Source organism: Loxodonta africana, chromosome 22 (genome assembly GCF_030014295.1).
Source record: "Loxodonta africana isolate mLoxAfr1 chromosome 22, mLoxAfr1.hap2, whole genome shotgun sequence".
NCBI classification, from domain to species: domain Eukaryota; kingdom Metazoa; phylum Chordata; class Mammalia; order Proboscidea; family Elephantidae; genus Loxodonta; species Loxodonta africana.
The window spans coordinates 5567211-5590493 of record NC_087363.1 but is presented as its reverse complement, the minus strand read 5'-3'; the positions used below and the strand labels follow the sequence as shown (position 1 = coordinate 5590493).

General features: G+C 46.3%; 2 protein-coding genes across 3 annotated transcripts in view; one reads left to right on the top strand and one right to left on the bottom strand.

Annotated features, from left to right (window-relative positions):
- Window positions 1-5928, bottom strand: part of MAGI1 (membrane associated guanylate kinase, WW and PDZ domain containing 1) — a 701787-nt gene extending 695859 nt beyond the window's left edge. For both annotated transcript variants that reach the window (XM_064274271.1, XM_064274270.1), the window contains exon 1: window positions 5096-5928. In XM_064274271.1, the coding sequence (XP_064130341.1) occupies window positions 5096-5408 (313 nt within the window). In that variant the 5' untranslated portion in view covers window positions 5409-5928. The remainder of the gene's footprint in view (window positions 1-5095) is intronic.
- LOC135228540 (uncharacterized) lies at window positions 5407-7704 on the top strand. The gene is made up of 4 exons (XM_064275178.1): window positions 5407-5414; window positions 5577-5721; window positions 5778-6183; window positions 6374-7704. The coding sequence occupies exons 1-4, from the start codon at window positions 5407-5409 to the stop codon at window positions 7702-7704; spliced, it is 1890 nt and encodes a 629-aa protein (XP_064131248.1).
- Window positions 7705-23283: the final 15579 nt, after the last annotated feature.

The following is a 23283-nucleotide window of genomic DNA, read 5'->3' as shown; positions in this document are numbered from 1 at the left end:
GGGGGATGTGGGGAGAGGCGGGGGATGTGGGGAGAGGGAGGACGTGTGGGGGGTGTCAGGAGGGGGGTGTGGGGAGAGGCGGGGGATGTGGGGAGAGGCGGGGGATGTGGGGAGAGGCGGGGGATGTGGGGAGAGGCGGGGGATGTGGGGAGAGGGAGGACGTGTGGGGGGTGTCAGGAGGGGGTTGTGGGCAGAGGGAGGAACTATGGGGGTGTGACTGGGGAGAGGGGGGTGTGGGGACAGGGACGGGTGTGGGGAGAGGGAAGAGGTACCCCGGTATAGGAAGGTGGGTGTGGGGAGAGGTGGGGGATGTGGGAAGAAGCAGGGAGTGGGTGGGGTATAGGGAGAGGGGAGGTATGGGGAGGTGGGTGTGGGTGGTGTGGGGAGAGGAGGGTGTGGTGAGAGGTGGGGGATGTGGATGGGGTATAGGGAGAGGGGACGTGTGGGGAAGGAGGGTGTGGGGAGAGGGGGGTGTGGGGAGAGGTGGGGGATGTGGGGAGAGGTGGGGTGTGGGTGTGGTGCAGGGAGAGGGGGGTGTGACGAGAGATGAGGGTGGGAAGAGTGAGGGGGGAAGGAGTGGAGGTGGGGGAGGTGAGAACAGAATTATTTCGTTGCAGAGTTGTCATATATTTCAATTGGTCAAAACAAACACACACCAGCAAAACAAGTGACAAAGAACTATATGTATATATATATATATATACACACACATACATATTCAGTTTTATGCAGTCACAATTCCCTCTTTAGGATGAGGGGAAAGTTTGGTGGCGGGGTTTGGGTTTTTAAATTGTCTTCTTTACTGTCTTCACTCTGTCTGAAAAAGTAGAGGGTCAGCTTTAGTTCCTGGGTAATATGCAAAACCACAAAATTCACCTACAAAAGTATGTAAGCACCACCTATATATACCAGTTTGGGAAACTGCAATCACATCATTTTAAAACTCTGGAGTCTGGGTTGTTGATGGCATCACAAAGTCTCAGGAGCGCTAAGGCCTTGAAGGACACACCCCTTATCTTCGGCAGGAGTAACCAAGGCCCAGGAGGCCGTCCTGCCGAGGAGACAGCACGATTCGGCGCAGCTTGCTCTGGGGCTCAGGTCACTTGCCTCATCTGATGGCATATTCAAAATCTCAGTCGATTTGCTAGGGCAGGAGGTCTCAAAACTGAGCACACATCAGAATCTCCGAAGGGTTTGTTAAAACACCCCCTAGTCTCCACCCCTGTTTCTGGATCAGTAGGGCTGGGGCAGGCTCAGGAATAGGCTCAGGAATTTCCGTTCCTGACAAGTTTCCAGGTACTGTTAATGCCACTGGTCTGGGGACCACACTCTGTGACCCATTGTCTAAGGAACTGAGAACATGGGCTTTGGAATCAGACACAACTAGGTTCCAGCAGGACTCTGCCACCTCTTGTATGACCCTTGGGAAAGTTACCCCAACTCTCTGAACCTCAATATCTGAGTCCTATTGTGAGGACCTAAGAACTCAGCCCTGGTGGTGCAAGGGCTAAGTGCTTTTCCGCTGCTAACCAAAAGGTCGGCAGTTCACACACACCCAGCAGCTCCACGGGAGAAAGACCTGGCAGTCTGCTTCCACAAGGATTACAGCAGAGAAAAATCTGAGACAGTTCTCCTCTGTCACTTGGGGTCCCTATGAGTCAAAATCTACTCAACGGTATTCAACAACAACAGACTAGACATAAAACACTTGCTCTGAGAAGGGGCTGGCACATTCCAAGGCAAGTGCTTAATAAATACTGCGTACCTCCTACATCAGTTTTCTTACTTTTTTTTTCCTTTCCCCATATACCTCTATTAAATTTTTTTTTTTTTTTTTTTTAAATAGAGAACGGCTAAAATTCAGAAAACAGACAGCATCAAAGGTTGGCAAAGGCGTGGGGCAACGGCAGCATCTGGAGCAGCTTTATCGGTAACAGCCAAAGCCAAATGCTCATCGATAAGCAAATGGATGAAGAAGCTGCTGTCTATACACTGCACTAGGACTCAGTAGTTTAAGGAAAGAACAAAAACAACATGAAAAAATCTCCATAACATTTTGTTGAGCAACAAGAGCAGACACAAAAGAGTACATTCTGCATTATTTCATTGATATTGTTAGGAACCAAATCACAACAACATTTGCCTCTGGAGGGGGTGGGGGAAACTGACGGGAAAGAGACCTGAGGGAAATTTCCGGGGTGATGAAAATGTTCTATATCTTAACTGGAGTGATGATAGCATGAGCGTATACATTTGTCAAAACTCAAACTATACACTTCAGATCTGTGCATTTTACTGTAAGTTAATGATACTTCAATAAAGTATATAAAAACATATATATATTTTTTCTTTTTTTCCTAGTTTAGGCACCTTCTGAAACACAACAATCTTCTCCATTTAAAATGAACCAACTCCAACCCTGTAGATCCACTTAGCTGGATTCCTTCACAATCCAGTCCTGCGTCTAATACCATTTGCTAGACTATTTTGGCGCGTGCATCTTTCCAGGGAGATGCCATAAGGTGGAAACAGCAGAATCTTCTCCCACAATAAGACCGTGACATTTCCATACAGATAGCACGCAGAGTGACCCGCATCACTGGCAGTGGTTAACTCAAGGTGTAGACAATACAGAAATAACACTTTTCTTTGCCACATACCAAATATGGACCTGCCTGATATTAGGACACAGTAACGAAGACACAGTAAGTGCAGTTCTGTCATGTCACTTAAATTACATTCTCGGTATAAAAAAGGGAACAACAGCCTGATGAAGTGGCTTCTAGTGCCATCTTTACTAGCAATGAAGACATAAGAAGAGCTAACTGTTGCCTGTGCAATTATTATGAGAAGTAATAGCTTTCACACTGTAGTGGATTCCAGGCCATTCGGGATTCCTCATCGACATTTTTATTCTACTCCATTACAAGTAATTTTATATACACACACAGCTGCTGTGAACATTATGTGCACACAGAATAGTTCTAAGAGACTCTACTTCCCTTTGAACCCACTTCTAAACCCACCTGATTAACTCTCCAACCCTTCCAAAGCTCCATAATGACGCAGCCCTGGGACAATGCCTCCTGTTTCTTTTGATGGCCAGTGAAGAGAGGAAGCCCAGCTATATGCAGCATCGGGCACACTGAAAACACGTCCCCATGGGCCCATCGGACACCACCAGACACCCCACTAGGTGGGCCTATCCTTTCTCCACTCCTTTCTCCAAAATGCCTGCGTCCATTCCCATCAAATGTCCTGACACAGTATTTTCCCTACAACTCTATCAAATCCTGATAATTCAGGTCCCTGACATCAAAAGTTAACCTTACAAAGAAGTAAGTACTCAATTCAATTCAAACATAACAATAACTCACCTTTACTGAACACTCAGTACATGCCAGGCACTGTTTTGTGCACTTCCTGTACTAGTTTACATAACACCCAGAAGAAAGCCATTTTATAGATAAGGGAACACCCTCAGAGGTGGGTCTCAAGCAAAGGCTGGGGAGAAGGGCTAGGAATGAGGCACAGTCTCTCCCTGCAGTAAGCTTACTACCTGGGACAAGAGGAGTAGGACCCAACTTGTAGCTCTAAGTTAAAAACCACAAGGTACACATCAAGGGAGCCCAGAGGAAGAAGGATTTGTTCATCCTGGCAGGAACCTGGAAGGCTTCTTGGAGGAAGTGTCCAAGTGGAGATGAGGACATAAATGGCCAAAGATTTTCATAGCTCAGTGTCCACCCCTCAGCTCCCAAAGCTACCAAAGACTTAGCTATCCCCTGCCCCCTCTTCCCTTTCCTGGAACAAGCCTGTTTCCAAGAGAAGCCCAGCCCAGGCCTTCTTTCCTTTGACACATTCCTCCAGCTGCTGTCCACCGACAGACACATGTGGGACCTCTTTACCATGCTCAACTATGTCACCTCCTTTGGTGTTTTCAGGGAGAGAACTGCATCATGGAGTTTGGTCACACAAGGGATGCCTTTTAGAGACTCCAGTCTTCTCTGCTGGACTGATGTAGGAACAGCCCCTTGCTGTCCCAAACCAAGATGTAAGACACCCCTCTTCCTCCTCCCCCAACCAACTGCATCTTCCATCCTCTAAGAGGTAGACCCCTCCAGGCTTCTCAGGGGAAAATCTAGTCTACTTCCTGACACAAGTTAGCCCCTCCAGTCCCTGAGGGTCATCCCCCAACCCCTACCTCCTACCTCCTCAGTGCTTAAGGCTCTGCAACTCAAACCAGGCTTTTGGTAGGGGTGTGACCTTGGGCAAGTCACTTAACCAATGTCAGTCCCGGTTTCCGTATCTGTTAAATGGGGTTTATAAAAACAACTCTTTCTTAGGATTGTGAACCAGAGTGAAATCATACAAGTAAGGCAGCGCCCAGAGCCTAGCACGGAATGCAAATCAATGAATGGTAGCTATCGTTATTATAGAGGATGATGATAATAAAGACAGCGTAAATTGGGTCTAGATTTGCGCTAAGAGTAATACCCCCTCGCCCCGCCCGGTGCTGGGCCAAACGGTGGAGACACATGCGTCATTCGGCTGTGGGGTGAATGCAGAATCTTCAGGCAGCGGGCTTAGGAACCGCCAGGCGAGGGGTTGTGGGGTGAAGCCGATTTTAGGGTGGAGGGGATCCAGTAAACTGAGGACCCTTCCTTCCTTCATACCCACTTTCCAGGTCTGGAAACAGAAAAATGGCAGAAGAAAGTCAGCAGCTGCGCCCGCAGCACCTCTTCCCCCAAGGAGCTGCTGGAGCGTCCACCTTTGCTCCAGCCTCAGTTCCCCAACTCTCCTCCAGGTGCAGGCGAGGCTGCGCTGCGTTTGGTGGCTGAGATAACAGGCTGGCAACCAGGCCCGCGACACGTCTCCCCGGTTCCCTGTTCAAACCCAGACGCCTCTTCCAAAGCAGGTGGGCAAACAACCTACAGTCTCGCAACAACTTTGTGTATGTCTCTACTGCAGGGCACACAGCCTCAACGTCCCCTCTCGGGTTCGCTGCGAGGAGGAACGCGGGAAATCACGGTTAGGGAGACACCCCACAGCCCGTGCAGTTTTCCAGGGGCGCCCCCAGAGGCGCGCCCGGTCTTACCTTGTCTGACGGCTTTGAAGGTGACGGCCTCCTTGCAGCTGTCGACGACTCCCAACACGTCATAGCGGGGCAAGCCGGACACCCGGATCCCCTGCACCTCCAGCAACAGCTCCCCCTCGCCCAGCCTCGGACCCTCTCCTCCGCCAGGAAGCCCCGCCACCTCGGCCGCGGCCACCGCTCCGACGTACGGAAACTCCCCGTTCTCCGCGCCCCCCAGCACCGTCACCCCCAGCTCGCCCTGGGGCCCCCGCTTCACGGTGCATTCGTGAACCCTGCTGGTCCAGTGATTCTTCTTCTGGATCACTTTCGACATGACGAGGTACACCCCTCCTCCAAAAAATAAAATAAAATGAGAGACAGGTGCCCCCCCAGCGCAAGCCTCCAAGCCGCCGGTGGTTCATAGGAGAGCCACCTCCTCCCAGTAACGCCCCTGGAGAGGAACTTGGCGGCCTCGCTCGCCTGCACACACTCGCGCACTCAGGCCATCGTCAAACAAACTTTCTGGGCTTCCCCACCGAGCCTGCACGGGCGCCCGCGCGCTTTGTTTGCGTTCCGGTGCCTCTCGGTCCACGTCCGGGCGCCCGACCGCGCTCGCTCGGACCAGAGTCCACTCTACGCCGCTCCGGGTTTTTTTTTTGGTTTTTTTTTTTTTTCCTTCCTTCCTTTCTTTCTTGCCTTTTAGAAATGCGGAGCCTCCTCCTTGCCTCCCGCCCGGCTCGTCCTTCCTCGCTGGCCGGCTGCTCCCGAGGTGGGGCAAGCCCTGCCAGCCCAGTTGCTGGGAGCCCTGGAGACGCGGCGGCGCAGCGGGGCTGAGGGGGAGGACAGCAGGGAAGTGCCCGCGGCCCCTTTAAGCAGATACAAAGGCTCGGCTTGTTTTGTTACATTTCATTCTATTCCGCGCCGCCGAGCGCAGCGAAGCGGCCGGCGGGAGGAGACGCGCGCGCATGCGCCCCGCGGCCTCCTGCCATCCGGCCCGCCCCGCCTCTCCTTCCCTGAGCGAAAGAGTCCAACGGGCTTCCCGTTGGGTCCTAAAGCCGAGCCTGAGAGCAGCCGACTGCCGCCCTCCTCCCCTTCGCACACCGCTGAGCGTCCTCCTCCTTTTCTTTCCGAGGCGTAGACCCAGCAGCTCCTTTTAGGGTTCAGGTTAAAGGATGGTAATTCGCCTCCTACTTTCCAGAACTTAAAAAATATATAGGAAGAGCGCATGTATTTCACTTAAACTGAAACTTTTGAAACATAAAGAGTCTGACTTCGGGATTTTAAAACCGCTTCAAACAGGTGGGGGTTGGGGAGGCTCACACACTCACCCCCGCGCTCACCCCGCGCTCACACTCACCCTCGCGCTCATACTCACCCCCGCGCTCACACACACTCACCCCCGCGTTCACCCTCACCCCCGCGCTCACACACGCACCCCCGCGCTCACCCTCACCCCCGCGTTCACCCTCGCGCTCACGCTCACCCCCGCGCTCACCCTCACCCCCGCGTTCACCCTCACCCCCGCGCTCACACACTCACCCCCGCGCTCACCCTCACCCCCCGCGCTCACACACTCACCCCCGCGCTCACCCTCACCCCCCGCGCTCACACACTCACCCTCGCGTTCACACTCACCCCCGCGCTCACCCTCACCCCCCGCGCTCACACATACACCCTCGCGTTCACACTCACCCCCGCGCTCACACACTCACCCCCGCGTTCACCCTCACCCCCGCGCTCACACACGCACCCCCGCGCTCACCCTCACCCCCGCGTTCACCCTCGCGCTCACGCTCACCCCCGCGCTCACCCTCACCCCCGCGTTCACCCTCACCCCCGCGCTCACACACTCACCCCCGCGCTCACCCTCACCCCCCCGCGCTCACACACTCACCCTCGCGTTCACACTCACCCCCGCGCTCACCCTCACCCCCCCGCGCTCACACATACACCCTCGCGTTCACACTCACCCCCGCGCTCACCCTCACCCCCCGCGCTCACCCTCACCCCCGCGTTCACCCTCGCGCTCACGCTCACCCCCGCGCTCACCCTCACCCCCCCGCGCTCACACACTCACCCTCGCGCTCACACTCACCCCCGCGCTAACCCTCACCCCCCCGCGCTCACACACACACCCTCGCACTCACACTCACCCCCAAGTTCACGCTCACCCTCACCGCCGCGCTCACCCTCACCCCAGCTCCCACCCTCACCCCAGCTCCCACCCTCACCCCCGCGCTCACCCTCACCCCGGCGCTCACCCTCGCGCTCACACATTCCCCCCCGTGCTCACACTCACCCCCGCGCTCACACACTCACCCTCGCGCTCACACTCACCCCCGCGCTCACACTCACCCCCGCTTTCACACACCCTCGCGCTCACACTCACCCCCGCTCTCACACTCACCCCCGCGTTCACGTTCACCCTCACCGCCGCGCTCACCCCCGCGTTCACACTCTCCCCCCGCGCTCACACACTCACCCCCGCGCTCACACACTCACCCTTGCGCTCACACTCACGCACTCACGCTGGCCCTAAGCCTCCTGCCGCCCTCGCCTGTGGCTGTGGGTCACCTAGCCCGCTGTGTCCGCCCCCGACACTCCCAGCCAATTTCCCTCTAAACCCCTGAGACCCCCGGGAGGCGCGCCCTTGCTCCCCGCCGCCGTGTGCCCGCGGTTTCGCGTTCTGGCGGGGGATCTGCCAGGATCCCGGGGGCTACCAATCTGGGATCCCTGTGAGCCTCGCACGCCCCCATACGCCGTTAAACTTTGGAGCCAACGTCATAGGACACGGAAAAATACAGGCGAGGGAGAGAAGCCCAGGGGCTGGAGGGGTTCGGACCTCCAACCCTCGTTTAAATGGCATCTAGCTTTTTAACTGTCCTTCCAGAAGAGACTTCTGGAGTCTGTCATTTGCCCTGGACTCAAGGTACTGGCGGAGCCGGGAAGCCTGGGGACCCGCCCCGAGGCCAGGAGATAAGGATCGCCACGGAGTCTGGGGCATAGGCGCGCAGCCGCCACCTCTCAGAATTCGAGGCCCCGGGTCGCTCCACCTCGGGAGCCGCCCAGAGGCGGGGAGAGCGTGTGTCTGTCCGGTGAGGTTACAGAACCAGCTCGGCCGCAGGCAGGAGAAACACAGTCGCCACGAAGGCTGCCCTATCCAAATACTCCCTTGATGGGCCTGGGCGGTTAAGGACTTTCCCAAGCGGTTTCTTTTTCCTTTTAATGATTTATAACTTGATTATTCATCTTTAGTCACAGGAGAGAGTCCAAATGCTAAATAAGGGAGGTGAGTTGAGGGGACTGAGAGAGTGGTATGCCCCAGGGGTCAGGTTGAGAGCTGGGCTCCGGAGTGTTGGTTTCCCGTGGTCCACTCTGTGTGACCTTGGGCAAGTTCCGTGGTCTCTCAGAGCCTTCATTTTCTGCCCTGTAAGAAGACTGTAACAGTACCTCACGGGGTCCTTGGGAGCGTTACATGGGAGAATACTTGTAAAGCGAATACTCGTCAAGTGGCATATAATAAAAGTATATTATTAGTAGTATTAATACTCAATTTGGAAAGGGAAAGGAAATCATTTGAGGTTTCAGGTTAAATGATGATAATTCATTTACTTTCTAGAACTTAAAAAATGTGTAAACATATATTTAAATATCTTAAAGCACTTTTTTAGGATTCTATTTTATTATAGGGAGCCCTGGTGGCACAGGGGTTAAGAGATTTGCTGCTGACCAAAAGGTCAAATACACCAGCTGCTCCTTCGAAACCCTATGGGGCAGTTCTGTTCTGTCCTATAGGGTCGCTATGAGTTGTGATTGACTTGAAGGCAATGGGTTTTATTCTTGCTAGAAGTCCCTGGGCGATGCAAAGGGTAATGCACTAGGCTGCTACCCTTAAGGGTTGGGGGTTTGAGTCCACCCCAAAAGCACCTCAGAAGAAAGGGTTGGAGATCTTTTTTCCGAAAAATCGGTCATTGAAAACCCTATGGAGCATACATAGTTCTACTCTGACACACATGAAGTTGCCATGAGTAGGAACTGACTCGACAGCAACTGGTTTGGTTTATCCAAGAAAAGAATGTTGATGCTTCTCTCTTGGAATATCCAGAACATAAAATCTTATTGCCTCCTTGTGTTTCTGAAAGGAGGTGGCCAATTTCCCGTGGCCCTCCTTGGTGAGGGGCGCGTCCTTCATCTCCAGCCTCTTTTCTCAGAAGGAGGTCCCCAGGTGGCACAAATGATTTGTGCTTGACTGCTAATCCACTAGCCGCTTTCTGGAAACCCTACAGGGCAATTCCAGTCTGTCCTGTAGGGTGGCTGTGAGTCGGAATTGACTTGACGCCAACAGACTTGGTTTTTGGTTTGGTACTAACATAAAGGTTAGTGGTTCGAACTCACCCAGGGGTGCAGTGGAGGAAAGGCCTGGAACCTGCTTGCGTAAAGACTACCGTCAAGAAACCCCAATGAGGCAGTTCCACTCTCTAACACATATGGCCGCCACGAGTTCAAGACGATGGGTTGGTTGGTTGATTGTCTCAGAAACAACTGGTTTGTTCCAAACCTGTGGAACAGAATCTTATGGGGAGCTTCAGTAGGATCCTAAACTCAACCCCAGGTCCAGCCATCCCGAATGTCAGGGAGAGGGTCTCTCATCTGGATTTTTAAGGTGCCCCCAAGTGGTGCTGTTACACAATGTTGAGGACCACGGCTCTAGCACCATAATTCCTAAACAATTTTTTTAGTATAAAGCTGTGTATGGTTCATCTTCCTCTGGAGTGTACGCTCTGGGAGAGCAGGGAATTTGGCGGTTGTGTTTACTGATGTATTCCCAGTTCCTAAAACAGTGCCTCACTCAAGCAGCTTCTGTCTCATGGTTACCCCATTGTATTTCAGAGTAGAACTGTGCTCCACAGGATTTTCATGGCTGTGACCTTTTGGAAGCAGGTCACCAGGCCTTTCTTCTGAGGTGCCTCTAGGTGAGTTCAAACCACCAATCTTTAAGTTAGTACCCGAGCACTTAACTGTTAGCACCATGCAGAGGCTCCTAGAACAGTACTTGGTACCTAGTAAATGCTCATGTATTGGTTGAATGAATATTCCCAGAAAAATGCACATTTTCACCTCCCATGTTAGAGGGGAATCCCAGATTACCTTACAAATTACTAGTAAGCTTGATCCTGCGGGTTCCGCCCACCCCCTCCCCCACTCCATAGTCCAGTAAAGACTGATTGCTAGCTAGGAATTCCTCCACCTCCCTAGAATCAGCACCTCTGGACTCCCGCCCCTGCATGGGTAGTCTAGGGGCTGTGCAGGGCCATCTGGACTCCCGCCCCTGCATGGGTAGTCTAGGGGCTGTGCAGGGCCAGGTGCTTCTGGACTCCTCCCACTGTGGTGCTGCCATCTTCCTTCTCCAGGATTCCAGGTGTCCCTGCACCTAAGAGGGAAATGGATGTGGCCTTTAGCACACTTCAGGATTTAAATGTGGAGTAACCCCAGGAGAAGAAGTACATTGGAGTACAGAGTGCAGGATGGAGAAAGGAATAGGGAGACAGGAAATAATTCAAGCCTCCGAAGCAGCCAAAGCTGCCGGTTTTGAAGCATTAGTTATATGTTTGCAAACTCTCTTGCCCTTTTCTCACTTCTGCTGTTTTTTCTGTTTCAGCTGGTCTGGTTCCTACGTCCCAGACCGGAAACCCCTTCAGAGCAGAAATCGTATCTGCCCTACCCAACTTATGAATCCTCAGAACCTAAAACAACCCTTGATGGAGACTGTGCTCCATACGCACTTACTGAATAATTGAATGAATGGATGAAATTTGATGTTAAACTGTTTAACTTGTGGCCTTTGACGCAAAGCCAATTTTTATATTTAGTGGCTAGAACCGAGGTATTTGTAGATTATTTTCTTGGAAGAGTTTGAAGTGAATTTTTCTTGAATAGGTATAAGGTGGGACCCTGGTGTCCAGGTATCTCTCATTTATGCCATGACTTTGGCAGTACATTCCGATGGGGAGAATAATACCGTGAAGTTCATAACTTTGACGTTTACCTGTGTACCAGGATCATTATGGGTATCATTTAATCCTCACAGCAGCCACATAAGGTAGATGTTATAACTGACCAAGAGTGTTATGAACTGAACTGTGTCTCCCCAAAATATGTGTTGAATTCCTGGTCCTTGTACCTGTGGATGTTTGGAAATGGATTTTTCTTTTGTTATGTTAATGAGGTCATACCAGAATACGGTGGATCCTAAACCTAATCATTTCTGAGTTAGAAAAAGACCCAGACACACGCAGGGAAGGCAGACACCAAGGAACTCCAAGGAACACCAAGAATCCCCAACAGACACCAGAAACTAGGAGAGAGGCTCACAGAAGGAATTAATATCGTCAAGACCCTAATTTGGACTTTTCGTCACCAGAACTGTGGGAAAATAAATTTCTGTTCTTTTAAAGCCACTCACGTGTGGTATTTCTGTTACAGCAGCAACTAAGACACTGACTTTGCAGTTAAGGGAGGGAAGTGAAGAAATACCCAAGGTCACAGAGCTTGGACATGACAAAGCCAGGATATGAACCCAGAAGCATGACCCAAAGCCCCTGCTCTGAGCCACTTCACTATGAGATGTAGGATATGGGCACCTACTTTTAGCACATTTGGTAAGAGTATATTTTGGCTCTTGAGTCTGCCACATAGTGTATGCACAGTAATTAATCACCCTCTTTGTCTCTTCCCTTTAATCTGAAGGAATACAGTATTCCACTCAGGAACCCAATTTCCTGTTCCCCATCTGTGGGCTCTGAAGATGGAATAATTTCCTGGAATGTAGAGAGGATTAATTTGCAAACATGTCTAACGTGTTTGGAAATCTGTGGGCTGTGGCACAGGTGAAGAGGCAAACGTTCTTAGACCGTTATCGAGGAGGTATTTCAACAACAGACTCTTAATAAACAGTGGATGCAGATGAAAAATAAACTGTGACACCCAACAAACTCTCAACAGATAAAGATCTTGTTTTCATTCAGTAGTTCTACTTGGAGGGTTGAAAAATAAAAAACACAAATATGAAATGCGTATTTCTCCTCCTTGTGCCAAATTTGTTTCTTTCCAAAGTTTTCCAGTTGTGATTAAAGAAATATATAACTGCTATTTAAGATGGTATTTTACCTCATTTTTCTGAAAATATGAGGATGGAAATAAATTGTTCAGCTGTGGGGCAAAGAAAGAAATAGGTTATCTTTCTGTGTTTGAAGAATGCTAGCAAGAGGCATTAATCAGAGATAGGGAATTAAATACTTCGTATACAATAAGGTAACTGACTCCAAACTGGTGGTTTAAAACAGAAGACAGGTCGGGGAGGCTTAGCCCAGTAGTTCAGGTAGAAGGCAGATAGCAAAGCAACATTTTCATAATTATTTCCTGGAAGCATTTTTATGTTTCACTTGATAACTTGTTCCTTTCCTCATCAGGGAGGCAGATAGGTGGTTTCGTCTGCCCACGGTATTCCTCCCGTTAATACTTCCAACTAAAAAAAAATAAAATTTTTTTTTTTTTTTTAACTAAGCAAGAGTAAATACAATGTTAGTGTTTGTGACCTTTCAAGACATCACATGTGAACTATTATTTTTATACCCCAGAGAAGGAACTCCAGAAAGGGGGTTTAAATCCTACCTCATATTCTGATTCATTTACATGGGAAACGTGGATACTGATAACTTTTGGAATTAGATGTCAGATCTGAGGTACGATGTAGGAACCAAGAGACCCACGGATTTTATAATGGGAATCGCTCCTAGAATTTCCCAAGTGGTGGAGCTGTCTAAAACACTGAGTGTCTCAAATGTGCACATCCTCCTGCATAATTCCATGGAAAGTACACCTGATGATGTTGCTGATTTCCTCGAGAGCAGGAAATTTGCATTTCTGAGGCTAGACATTGCACTTCTCTTATTCGATCTTCCATCAACTCTATAACGATAATTTGAATATGGTAGATGCGTAAGAAATACAGGGTTTTATTATGGAAGGTGTTTGCCATTTGATATTTCTTCCTCTTGCTTGTTTTACATCTTTATCACACAAAACAGAACTGAACAGGAGAGGAGGAAAATGCATGTTGACACCAAGGGTGGAATGACCGTATTTTTAAAAATACAATAACAGGATTTTTTGTGAGACAGTAAAAAAATAGATAAGTAAAAGGCAGTATTAATTTAATTAAGCCATCCAAAATTCTATTACCAAGAGATAACTGCTTTAAACATTTGTGTGTATTTCCTCCTGGACTTTTGCCAGTGCAAACACGCACACACAGACACACACACTCTACCCCTAAGTTCTTCTCCCTCATTATCTTTCCATTTGAGATATACAGTTAATTTATAGAATGATTTTTTTTTTTACTCACCAATGTCATCGATTTCCTATTTGGTAGTATAGATCTACGCTTATCACTTTCAATAGCTAAAATTCCATGTTTGAATGTTCCAGAATGTTTTTAACCAATGCCCTATTAATGACCATTCCAGGATTCAAAATAGGGTTTAATTAAAAATTAGTAGTACAGCGTTTTTGGTTGCCAGTGACAGAAAGCCAGTTCAGCTAGCTTAAAAAAAAAAGAAAATTTATTACACCATATAACTGGCAAGATCAATGGAGAAACTAAGTTTTCAACATGGCTGGAATAAGAGGTTCAAGCGATGCTGTTAGTTTTCTCTCTCCATCCCTTGGTTCTACTTTATTCTGTATGTTACCCTCGTTCTCTCCGTTCAGCCAGGAGGGGTCCCTGGCTAGCGCAGCAGTTAATGCACTTGACTGCTAACCTAAAGGATGGAAGTTGGAGTCCACCCAGAGGCACCTCAGAAGAAAAGCCTGGCTAGCTACTTCTGAAAAATCAGCCATTGGGAACCCTGTGGAGCACAGGACCACTGTGACACACACGGGGTCAGTTTACATTGTCCAGGTTTAGTATTCCCAGCACAGTAGATGGGAAAAGCATCCAGAGAAACTTAGTAAAGCGATTTAATTATTGAAGTCGAGGTAGAGTCTGCCTACTGTTTCGGGCTTTGACATTAACACAAGTGAGTCAAAAGCATCCTCATCTACCTCATCTAGCCTCGAAAAGTGTATTCAGGTTTGAGATTATTCAGCGAAACCTCATCAAGGCGAATTCCTCTGCCCCCTCATATCAGGGCTGCCTTCTCTGCAGTTAACTAAAAAAAAAAAGTTCCAAGAATTCAAAGGCAGTAGAAGTTTGATTTCAATCAAAGCTGCAGTGGTCGGCCCACATCTTTGTAGATATTTTGAAGATACTCTGAAGCTGGCAACAGTGGAGGATGAACGTTTACAATAGAAGCCAGTCAAGTACTATATTTGTTTAATACAAATGGTTTGTTTAATCACATAATATCCATTCAAATGTTCTAAAATGAGTCTTAAATTTCTTTGAGGCTAAGCTGAAAATGAGAAATATTCTCTTTCATTTAGGCACATTGACAGTGGGTAGATTGTTTTCATTTATTCATTCAACAAATACTGATTAAATATTTATTTTGTCAATCCTTCTGTCTTAGTTTCCTAGTGCTGATGTAAGAGAAACAACACAAGTGGGTGGCTTTAAAGAACAACAGTTTATTTTCTCATAGTTATGGAGACAAAGTCCAAATCAGGTTCTCGGTTGTGGGTAGCCTCCGGTGTTCCTTGGTTGCCTGGCTAATAGACAGTCCTCACGTGTGTGCTTGTCTCTGTGTCTAATCTGCTCTTTTTGTAACTCAGAAGTGATTAGATTTAGGACCCGACCTACTTGGGTTGGTAATTAACATAACAAAGTTCGGTTTCCACACAGGATGTGTGACACACAGGATTACATCCACAGATATAATGGTTAGGATTCCAATACGTATTTTGTGGGGAACACGATTTAATCCATAACACCGTTTGGGTACTGATGGTACAGAACTAAAGGACAGACATTCTTTGCTTGTGGGAGGAAGCTTTCCTTCCAATTGGATACTGGGACAAGAAAACAGACCATCTCAATGATGTTTGATAAGTTCAAGGGCAGGGAAGCTGAGGGTGACCCTGGAGGACACCTCATTAGGGTGGATAGTAACTGTAAACGTGGCTTCAGAAATTAAAGATGTTATTGTTAGCAGAAAGTCTTGCCTCCTCCTTCTCTAATTTATTCAACAATATTTTGAGCAGTGAAAGACTAAGCCTGGTTTTATGATCACGTTATGGTATTCAAAGGTGTGTTTTATGAAGCCGTTCATAGAGTTTCGGGTGGTTAAAGTCACCCACAGTGTGAACACATGGTTCCATAAAGCACAACTTTGTCTTGCCACAGAACTAATCCAGCAAGCACCAGGCGGAGTTCTGGGACATGACTCAGGAGAGCGAAGCAATCTTGGATCTGAGCAACCTTGCTGCTCGAACTGTGACATCTTTGGAAAATTGTCCCCCACCAAATCTTGCAGCTAGATAAATGATGCCCATTAAAAAAAAAAAAAAAAGTATTATTCACTTTCCAGATTTATCGCATTCCTAGAATTTTAAATTCTTTTTATGAACTGTTGCCCAGGTGACAGAGTCCTTGTATCCTGGACATTGCTGGCACTCCTGGCTGAGAAATTCAGCGTGCATGAGTTTGGGTGCAGCGAGGATGTTAGACGCAACAGAGAACTGCTGATGAAGCTAAGTGTTGGAAGACACTGCAGTTTTGACAAAGTTAGGCCTCTGCTTTAGTGAGTGCACAAGTTGGCATATGCTTGGGAATATTTCTGCTTCCAAGCTCTCAGCATCTGCATTTTTCAGATGTTTGACCTTGATCTTGTGACTTTGGCCCTAGAACTCGGAGAGCTCTGGGAACGCTCAGAGCTGAGTGATGCGAGCAAAAACTAGACAGATAGCAATCCTTTCGTTTTATTTTTCTTCTTCACTTAAATTTTGGGTTATTCTGTTTTAAACTAGACCCAGCTTCCCCTTTAGTTGTTAATTTTTTTTAACTTACAGTATCTGTATAACTTTACTTTTAGAACAGATACCATTAAAGCCTGAAACTATTAAAGGTATGCAGTCCACTTGCAAAGGCAAACTGGCATTTCCTGACACCACATGCCAGATAGCTGGGGCCCTTCTCTAGGTTAGTGCTTTTTAAACTTTTTGATTGCTCTTCACAGTAAAAAGTACATTTGTATTGCTACCAAGCACATGCACGCATCCATACACAGGAATGCATATGACTGAAGCAAAAATTTTATGAGACAGTGTGTGTCCCTACTGTGTTTGAAAGGAGCACTGGTAACACAATGGTCCAAGTGCTCAACTGCTAACCAAAAAGTCAGTGGTTCAAACCCACCAGGGCCTCTGCAGGAGAAAAGACCTGGCAACCTGCTCCCATGAAGATTACAGCCTTGGAAACTCTGTGGAGTGTAGTTCCACTCTGTCCTATGGGGTCGCGATGAGTCAGGACAGACTTGATGGCACACAACTGTGTGTGATGTACCAAGCTGGGCCAAATTCAACCTGCTCCCTCTGTTCCTTTGTGTACTAAACAGTTGAAAAACAAACCAAAAGAAGAATAATATTTATTTTGAGACATTTTTACGCCATGCCACACAGTGCTCTAAACTCTAGTGCTTGCTACTTCAGCTCTGTGGATGTATTAGCTCATTTAATCTTCACGATAGTTTATCTCTGTCTTGATCAAAATCTTGATTATAATAGCAATGATGACCGATATGTTTTGAGCGGGTGCTCACAGTGCTGGGCACTTTTGTAGATGTTTATGTGGTGCATTGATTTAATCCTCTCCACTCTACAAGGCAGAGTGTATTAATATTTCTATTTTACAGGTGAGGAAACAGAGGCTTGACAAGGCTATGTAACTTGCTTAGGATCACACAGCTAGGAAATGGCAGTTGGGATTTGATCCTAGTTTTTTTGTTTCCAGAATCTACTCTTTTTATCTTTGCAGCTCCTTGCCTACAACTTTGACACATAGCATGTCCTTCTGGTATTTTGTAGAATGAATGAATACATGCATGAATGAATAAAGGAGCCTGTGATGGAATGATGGTCTCACATGAATCCTGTCCAACTATGGGAACACAGACAAATTAAGTGATTGCTCTGTACCTTAAAAGCAAGCAAGGAAACAAACAAAATAAATGTCTCATGCTAAGTTCTTACTATGTGTTTTTAAAACATTTTCTCATTTGATCTTCATAATGACACTCTGAGGTAGTTGTTATCCCTAATTTACAGATAAAGAGACTGAGGATCAGAGAGGTTAAGTATCTTGCCTAATACGATATAACTAGTATTCAGAGCTGGTGTGACAAGAGACTAACACCATGCTCTTAACCACTGTGCTAGGCGATTCCAATTACTGATTTCTAACATCACAATAATATTATCTATCCCATGGTTTTATAGGCAAAATAAATAATATTGCAGACTCCTCATTAATAGCTGTAATTCCTCAAATGACATAATTCTCTATCAAAAAATTCAAAACCCAAGGTGGAAGAAGTAGAAGAGGCATAGAGATGTGTTCTAATACATTTGACAGGGGAAATAAAAAATTTTTATACAATTTTGCAAGTTTTCTCTAAGTCTAAAACTATTATAAAATAAAAAGTTTGTTAAAAACAAACTCTGAAGCACATTAAAAGATACTCAACATCATTAGTCAGGGAAATGCAAATCCAAACCACAATATGATACAACCGTGCACCCACTAAGATGGTGTCTTAGTCATCTAGTGCTGCTATAACAGAAATACCACAAGTGGATAGCTTTAAGAAACAGAGATTTATTCTCTCACAGTCTAGGAGGCTAAAAGTCTCAATTCAAGATGATAGCTCCAGGGGAAGACTTTCTTTCTTTGTCGGCTCTGGGGGAAGGTCCTTGTCATCGTCCCCTGGTCTAGGAGCTTCTCGGCATAAGGACCCTGGGTCCAAAGGACACGCTCTGCTCCTGGCTCTGCTTTCCTGGTAGTAGGAGGTCCCACTCTCTCTCTGCTCGCTTCTCTCTTTTATATCTCAAAAGAGATTGGCTCAAGATATAGTCTAATCCTGTAGATAGAGTCCAGTCTCATTAACATAACTGCCTCTAATCCTACCTCATTAACATCACAGAGGTAGGATTTACAACACATAGGAAAATCACATCAGATGACAAAATGGTGGATGATCACTCAATACTGGGAATCATGGCCTAACCAAGTTGACACACATTTTGGGGGGACACAATTCAATCTATGACAGATGGCTGTAATCAAAAAGATACAAGGTAAGTATTCGTGAAGATGTGGAGAAACTGGAACCTCTATACATTGTTGTTGGTAACGTAAAATGGTGTAATCACTGTGGAAAATCATCTGATGTTTCCTCAGTAAGTTAGACATAGAATTACCATACCCAGTGCCGTCGAGATGATTCCGACTTATAGCGACCCTATGACCCATACCCATTGCAATAGCGACCCTATAAAAAAAAAAAAAAATTTTTTTTTGACCCTATAAGAAAAAAAAAAAAAAAAACTATTATAGGATCCAACAATTCCACTCCTAGGTATAAACCCAAAAGAATGAGAAACCCCTGTACAAACAAAATCTTATATACAAACATTTATAACAGCACAATTCAGAATAGCCAAGGGTGGAAACAACTCAAGCGTCCCTCAACTGGTGAATGGATAAACAAAATGTGGCATATTCATACAATGGAATATTATTTGGATATAAAAAGGAATAAAGTGCTGGTATGTGCTACCACAAGAAAAAACCTTGAAAACATCATGCTAAGTGAAAGAAGCAAAAGGCCACGTATTGTATAATTCCATTTATAAGAAATATCTAGAACAGGCAAACCCACAGAGATAGAAAAGGGACATAGGGAGTAACTGCTTAACAGATAGTGAATTTCTTTTTGGGGTGATGAAAATGTTCTGAAACTAGGTAGTGGTGATGGTCGCACCACATTGGGAATCCACTAAACGTCATTGAATTTACCCATTAAAATGGTTAAAATGGAGAATTTTATATTCTGTGAATTTTACCTCAATTAAAGAAAAACACTGAATCCATTAAAAAATTATGATATACTAAAATCACGTAGAATGTATTGAGGCATACGATATAATTTACAAACGAAATTACTTAAATATTACAAGAAATACTGTGCTCAGTACGGCATCTTGATTTAGAACATTGGCTTTTGTAAACTGGTAGCTCTGTATACAAGGCCCTACACTGTCACATAACAGCTGTATGTCCTCAGGTGAGTTTTGTAACCTGTCTGAGCCTCACTGTCCTCAACCATAAAAGGTATATGATTGCTATTAGTTATAATGAAATACTTTTTACATATGTTGTCATGTAGCCAAGAGTCCCTGGGTAGTGCAGATGGTTAATGGACTCGGCTACTAACCAAAAGGTTGGCAGTTTGCTCCACCCAGAAGCACCTCAGAAGACAGGCCTGGTAATCTACTTCCGAAAAAGCAGTTATTGAAAACCGTATGGAGCCCAGTCTACTGCGACACACTCGAGGTTGCCAGAAGTCAGAATTGACTTGACCGCAACCGATTATATACCCACCCACTGATTATACAGCTTAATAAAATGATGATGATGATTAACGTACACTTCTGTTCTTTTTTTCTTTGTATATGAATTTGGTGTTGCAAAAAAAAACTTTTTTTTTTTTAATCTTTATAGTGAACATTACATTAAAATTATAGTGATCTGGGTTTAAGAAGGTCACAATCACATTTTGAATGGCTTTTTTTTTTTTTGTATGAGGTTTCCCAGATTTTAGAAAAAGTATCCTGTGAATAGGTCATTAGTTTCCAAAGAAATATAGCAGCCAATATGTGTGATTATGTTGAAATTTAGGTCTAATTGCTATTACTAAAATTCCTAGTTTAATCCCAACCTGTTACCATGTAAGAACAGCCTTGGAATCTAGGCATTGATAGGAAAGACTCAATTAAGAAAAAAATACCTACTTCTCCTTCCTTTCCCCTTGATAACAACTAAGCTGTCATCATGAATATCTAGACTGCTATTTCTTCTTGTGTTTGAGTATGGCATTCTCCCAGTTAATTTATGGAGCAAATCCTGACACAGCTCCTGAAGAAACATTGCTCCTTTATTATCTGAAATACCAAAACATTTAAAGGGGGAAAAGAAATTTACTTCCAAAAGGTTCAACGTGAGACCTTCTGCACTCTACCACATACAGCTCCTCCACTCAGACGACTCAGCCATCATAAGAGAAGGACATTTCTAGAACCTTGCTTTCCAGCCTCTGCTTCTTTTCCTCTGTGGCTCTCCAGGGAGTTGAGGAATGCTGGAAAATCACTGCAGGATTTGGCTTCCAGTTGGTCAATCCTGCTGCTAATTTCTCTGAGGGACATTTTTAAACTCCATTCTTGGCAAGAAACTGCAGAACTACAAAAGCTGTCAGCTGAGTGAATCTATGGCGAAGAGCAGGGGGTGGGTCAGAAAGATATCTGTGGGGAGTAAGGCATATAAGAGAATGTCCATCCTTTCCCATATCTTATCAACAACTGTAAGAAACTTTGAATGACATTGGACCTAGTGGATTACACCATCAAAAGAACTGAAAGCCTCTTTCTTATTCTATAAACTTATGTGACTCCTCCAACTAGGTTAAATGCCCTGTATTTGTTTTAGCATCACCTGTTCTTCATTCAGGCATTCATTCATTCAAAAATACTTACTGAATGCCTACTAACTATGAGAATTTGCTCAGTTCAAGGTACTGATTCATGCCCTTTCAGTCAACAAATGCTTATTGAGTGCCCACTACATATCAGGCACTCTTTGAGTTACTGGGTCAACAGCAATCAACTAAGTGGGCAAAGTCCATGCTCTCCTGGAGTTTACATTCCAGTGAGTCAATAAACAAATGAATAAGTAGAGAGTCTTTAAAGATAAGTGCTATGAAGGAAAAAAAGAAGGTTGCAATGACCACGTGGGGATTGCTACTGTACACAAGGTGGTCAGGGAAGGCCTCACTGCTAAGTTCATTTTTGAGCAGAGACACGTGAAGGAAGTGACAGAGTGGACCAAAAAGCTGTCTAGGAGATAGTACTCCAGGCATAGGAACAGCAAAGACAAAGACACTGAGGTGGGAGTGTACTTGGTATGGCAGGGATACACAAAGGTGAAAACAGACAAGGCTATCACCCTCATGGCGTGTAGAGTATGTCTGGGGAGACAGAGAGCTATCAAGCGTTTCCCAAATGGATGTCTGATTCTCAGTGATCTATGTGCCAAGATTCCAGGGAGGAATGTGAGAGAAAGATTCCCTTAGGGAATGTAATTTAAGCTGAAATCCAAAGAAGGCATAGAGGTTAACCAGGTAAAGGGGAATGAGTTTGGGTGGTTTAGGGAAAATGTTTCCTACAAAGAGATCAGGGTGTAAATGAATAACTTCTTTTATGAGAATTAGCACAAAGTTGGTGCCTAGGGATGGAGGTTAAAAATGTCCCAAACGTCCAACTTTTCCAGACTGCGGCATTGCCCCATCATCTCTAACATCAACTGCTCCTCCTGCCCTCAGGACTCTCCCTCTCATCTTTTGGATGTAGTAATTCGCTGCAACGTCTCACAGAACTCACGAACCATATTTACAGTTAAGTGGCTTATTAGGGAAGTAATAGGGTACAACTGGGGATCGGGGGATCAACTTGGAAGTAACAGGAGAAACAACTCAGGACGCAGTTCCTCTATCAGGACAACTTTTCTCGCCCTCTGCTCTGGGCGCTACTGCCATCCTGTTGCTGCCTGGCTCTGCTAGGGGCCTTCTGGAGCAAGTGTTACATCTCTTAGCTCCATGGGCCACGGGCTATTGGCCAGCAAGCCCCACCAAAGCCACTGTGCCTGTCTCCTGATTCCCACCATCTTGCACCACAGTCTTTTGCTGTCTTCAGTGTTACAGCTCTCTGTTTCCTGGGTCCAGGAGGTTCTCAGCGCAGGGATCCCAGGTCCAAGAGACAAGTTCCTCTTCTAGTTCTTCTTTCTTGGTGGTAGTAGGTCCCCTTTCTGCTCTGAAATTGGCTCTTTTTTAAGCCTAGCAGGACAGCAAAACTGACCATTCATCTTTTTAGGGTTCCATACACTGTATTTGCATGGTTACCCCCCCACCCCAAGGGTGCCATGCACCTTATTTACATTATTGGCAAGATATCCGATCCCCTTGGTGGGTCACAAGCACCTCATTTGCAGAGTCCTACCCAGTCATTTTGTGGGAGTTACGGAAACTAAGGGCCATATTAAGTAATTCACAGCACCACATGGTGCATTCAGAACAGTAGAACAGGGCTAGCTTAGGGGAAAAAAAGATGCAGGTGTCTGGATTGCAGAGAATGAGGGGGAAAGCATCCTAGATAAGCTGGAGAACATTCCAAAAACCCATTCCTGTCCAGTTGATTCCAACTCCTAATGGCCCTATAGGACAGAGTAGAACTGCCCCATATGGCTTCCAAGGAGTGTTTAGCAGCCAAGTTCTTAACCACTTTGCCACCAGGGCTCCTGGAGGACAACAGTAGGGGACAAATCAAATGAGGTCTTTGTGGCTTATATTTACTTAACTATTTGAATAAAAGTGTTTATTACTGCCTTCACTGATGGACCAAGGTTTGGGGGGCTGGGACCCTGCCTTGATCACTGCTGTGTCCCCAGCACCTACCTTGCATGTGACACACTGTCAGGGCACAGTTTGTATTTGCTGATGGCTGAAGGGATGTCTAACATCTCAGGTAACCTGACATAATCATCTGAAGCCTTGAGAGTGAAACTGCAGCTTAAATTTGTGAGTGGTCGGCTCTGCCAGACGCTGGGTTTGGAAAAGGCCGGCAAACACGGCAGTTTTCAGAAATGTGATTTCTGTTTCATAAAAGCTGGCTATGACCATGAAGTACCCCTCCTTCTCAGGAGCAGAATGCAAATGACATCCCTCTAAACTTAGAGATGCTGAGGTGGGGCAGCGTTCTCCCCTCAACTTGGCAGTAGTGTGCTTCTTGGATGGCTGCTCATTTGCACTGTGTTAAAGAATAAAGATGTCAGCTACAAAAAGAAAACTGTTCTTTTATTTCAAGTACTTAGACCGAGAAACAATGGGTAATGTTTTCTAAGATACCTGTTGCCCAGCCAGTAAACTGATTGTCAAGGAATGTTC

Bases quoted from the DNA above. Each gene is read 5' to 3' on its own strand.
- LOC135228540 (XM_064275178.1), top strand. The intron at 5,722-5,777 runs GTTTTTTTTTTG...CTTGCCTTTTAG, and splicing joins TCCACTCTACGCCGCTCCGG to AAATGCGGAGCCTCCTCCTT. The intron at 6,184-6,373 runs GTCCTCCTCCTT...CGCTTCAAACAG, and splicing joins CCCTTCGCACACCGCTGAGC to GTGGGGGTTGGGGAGGCTCA.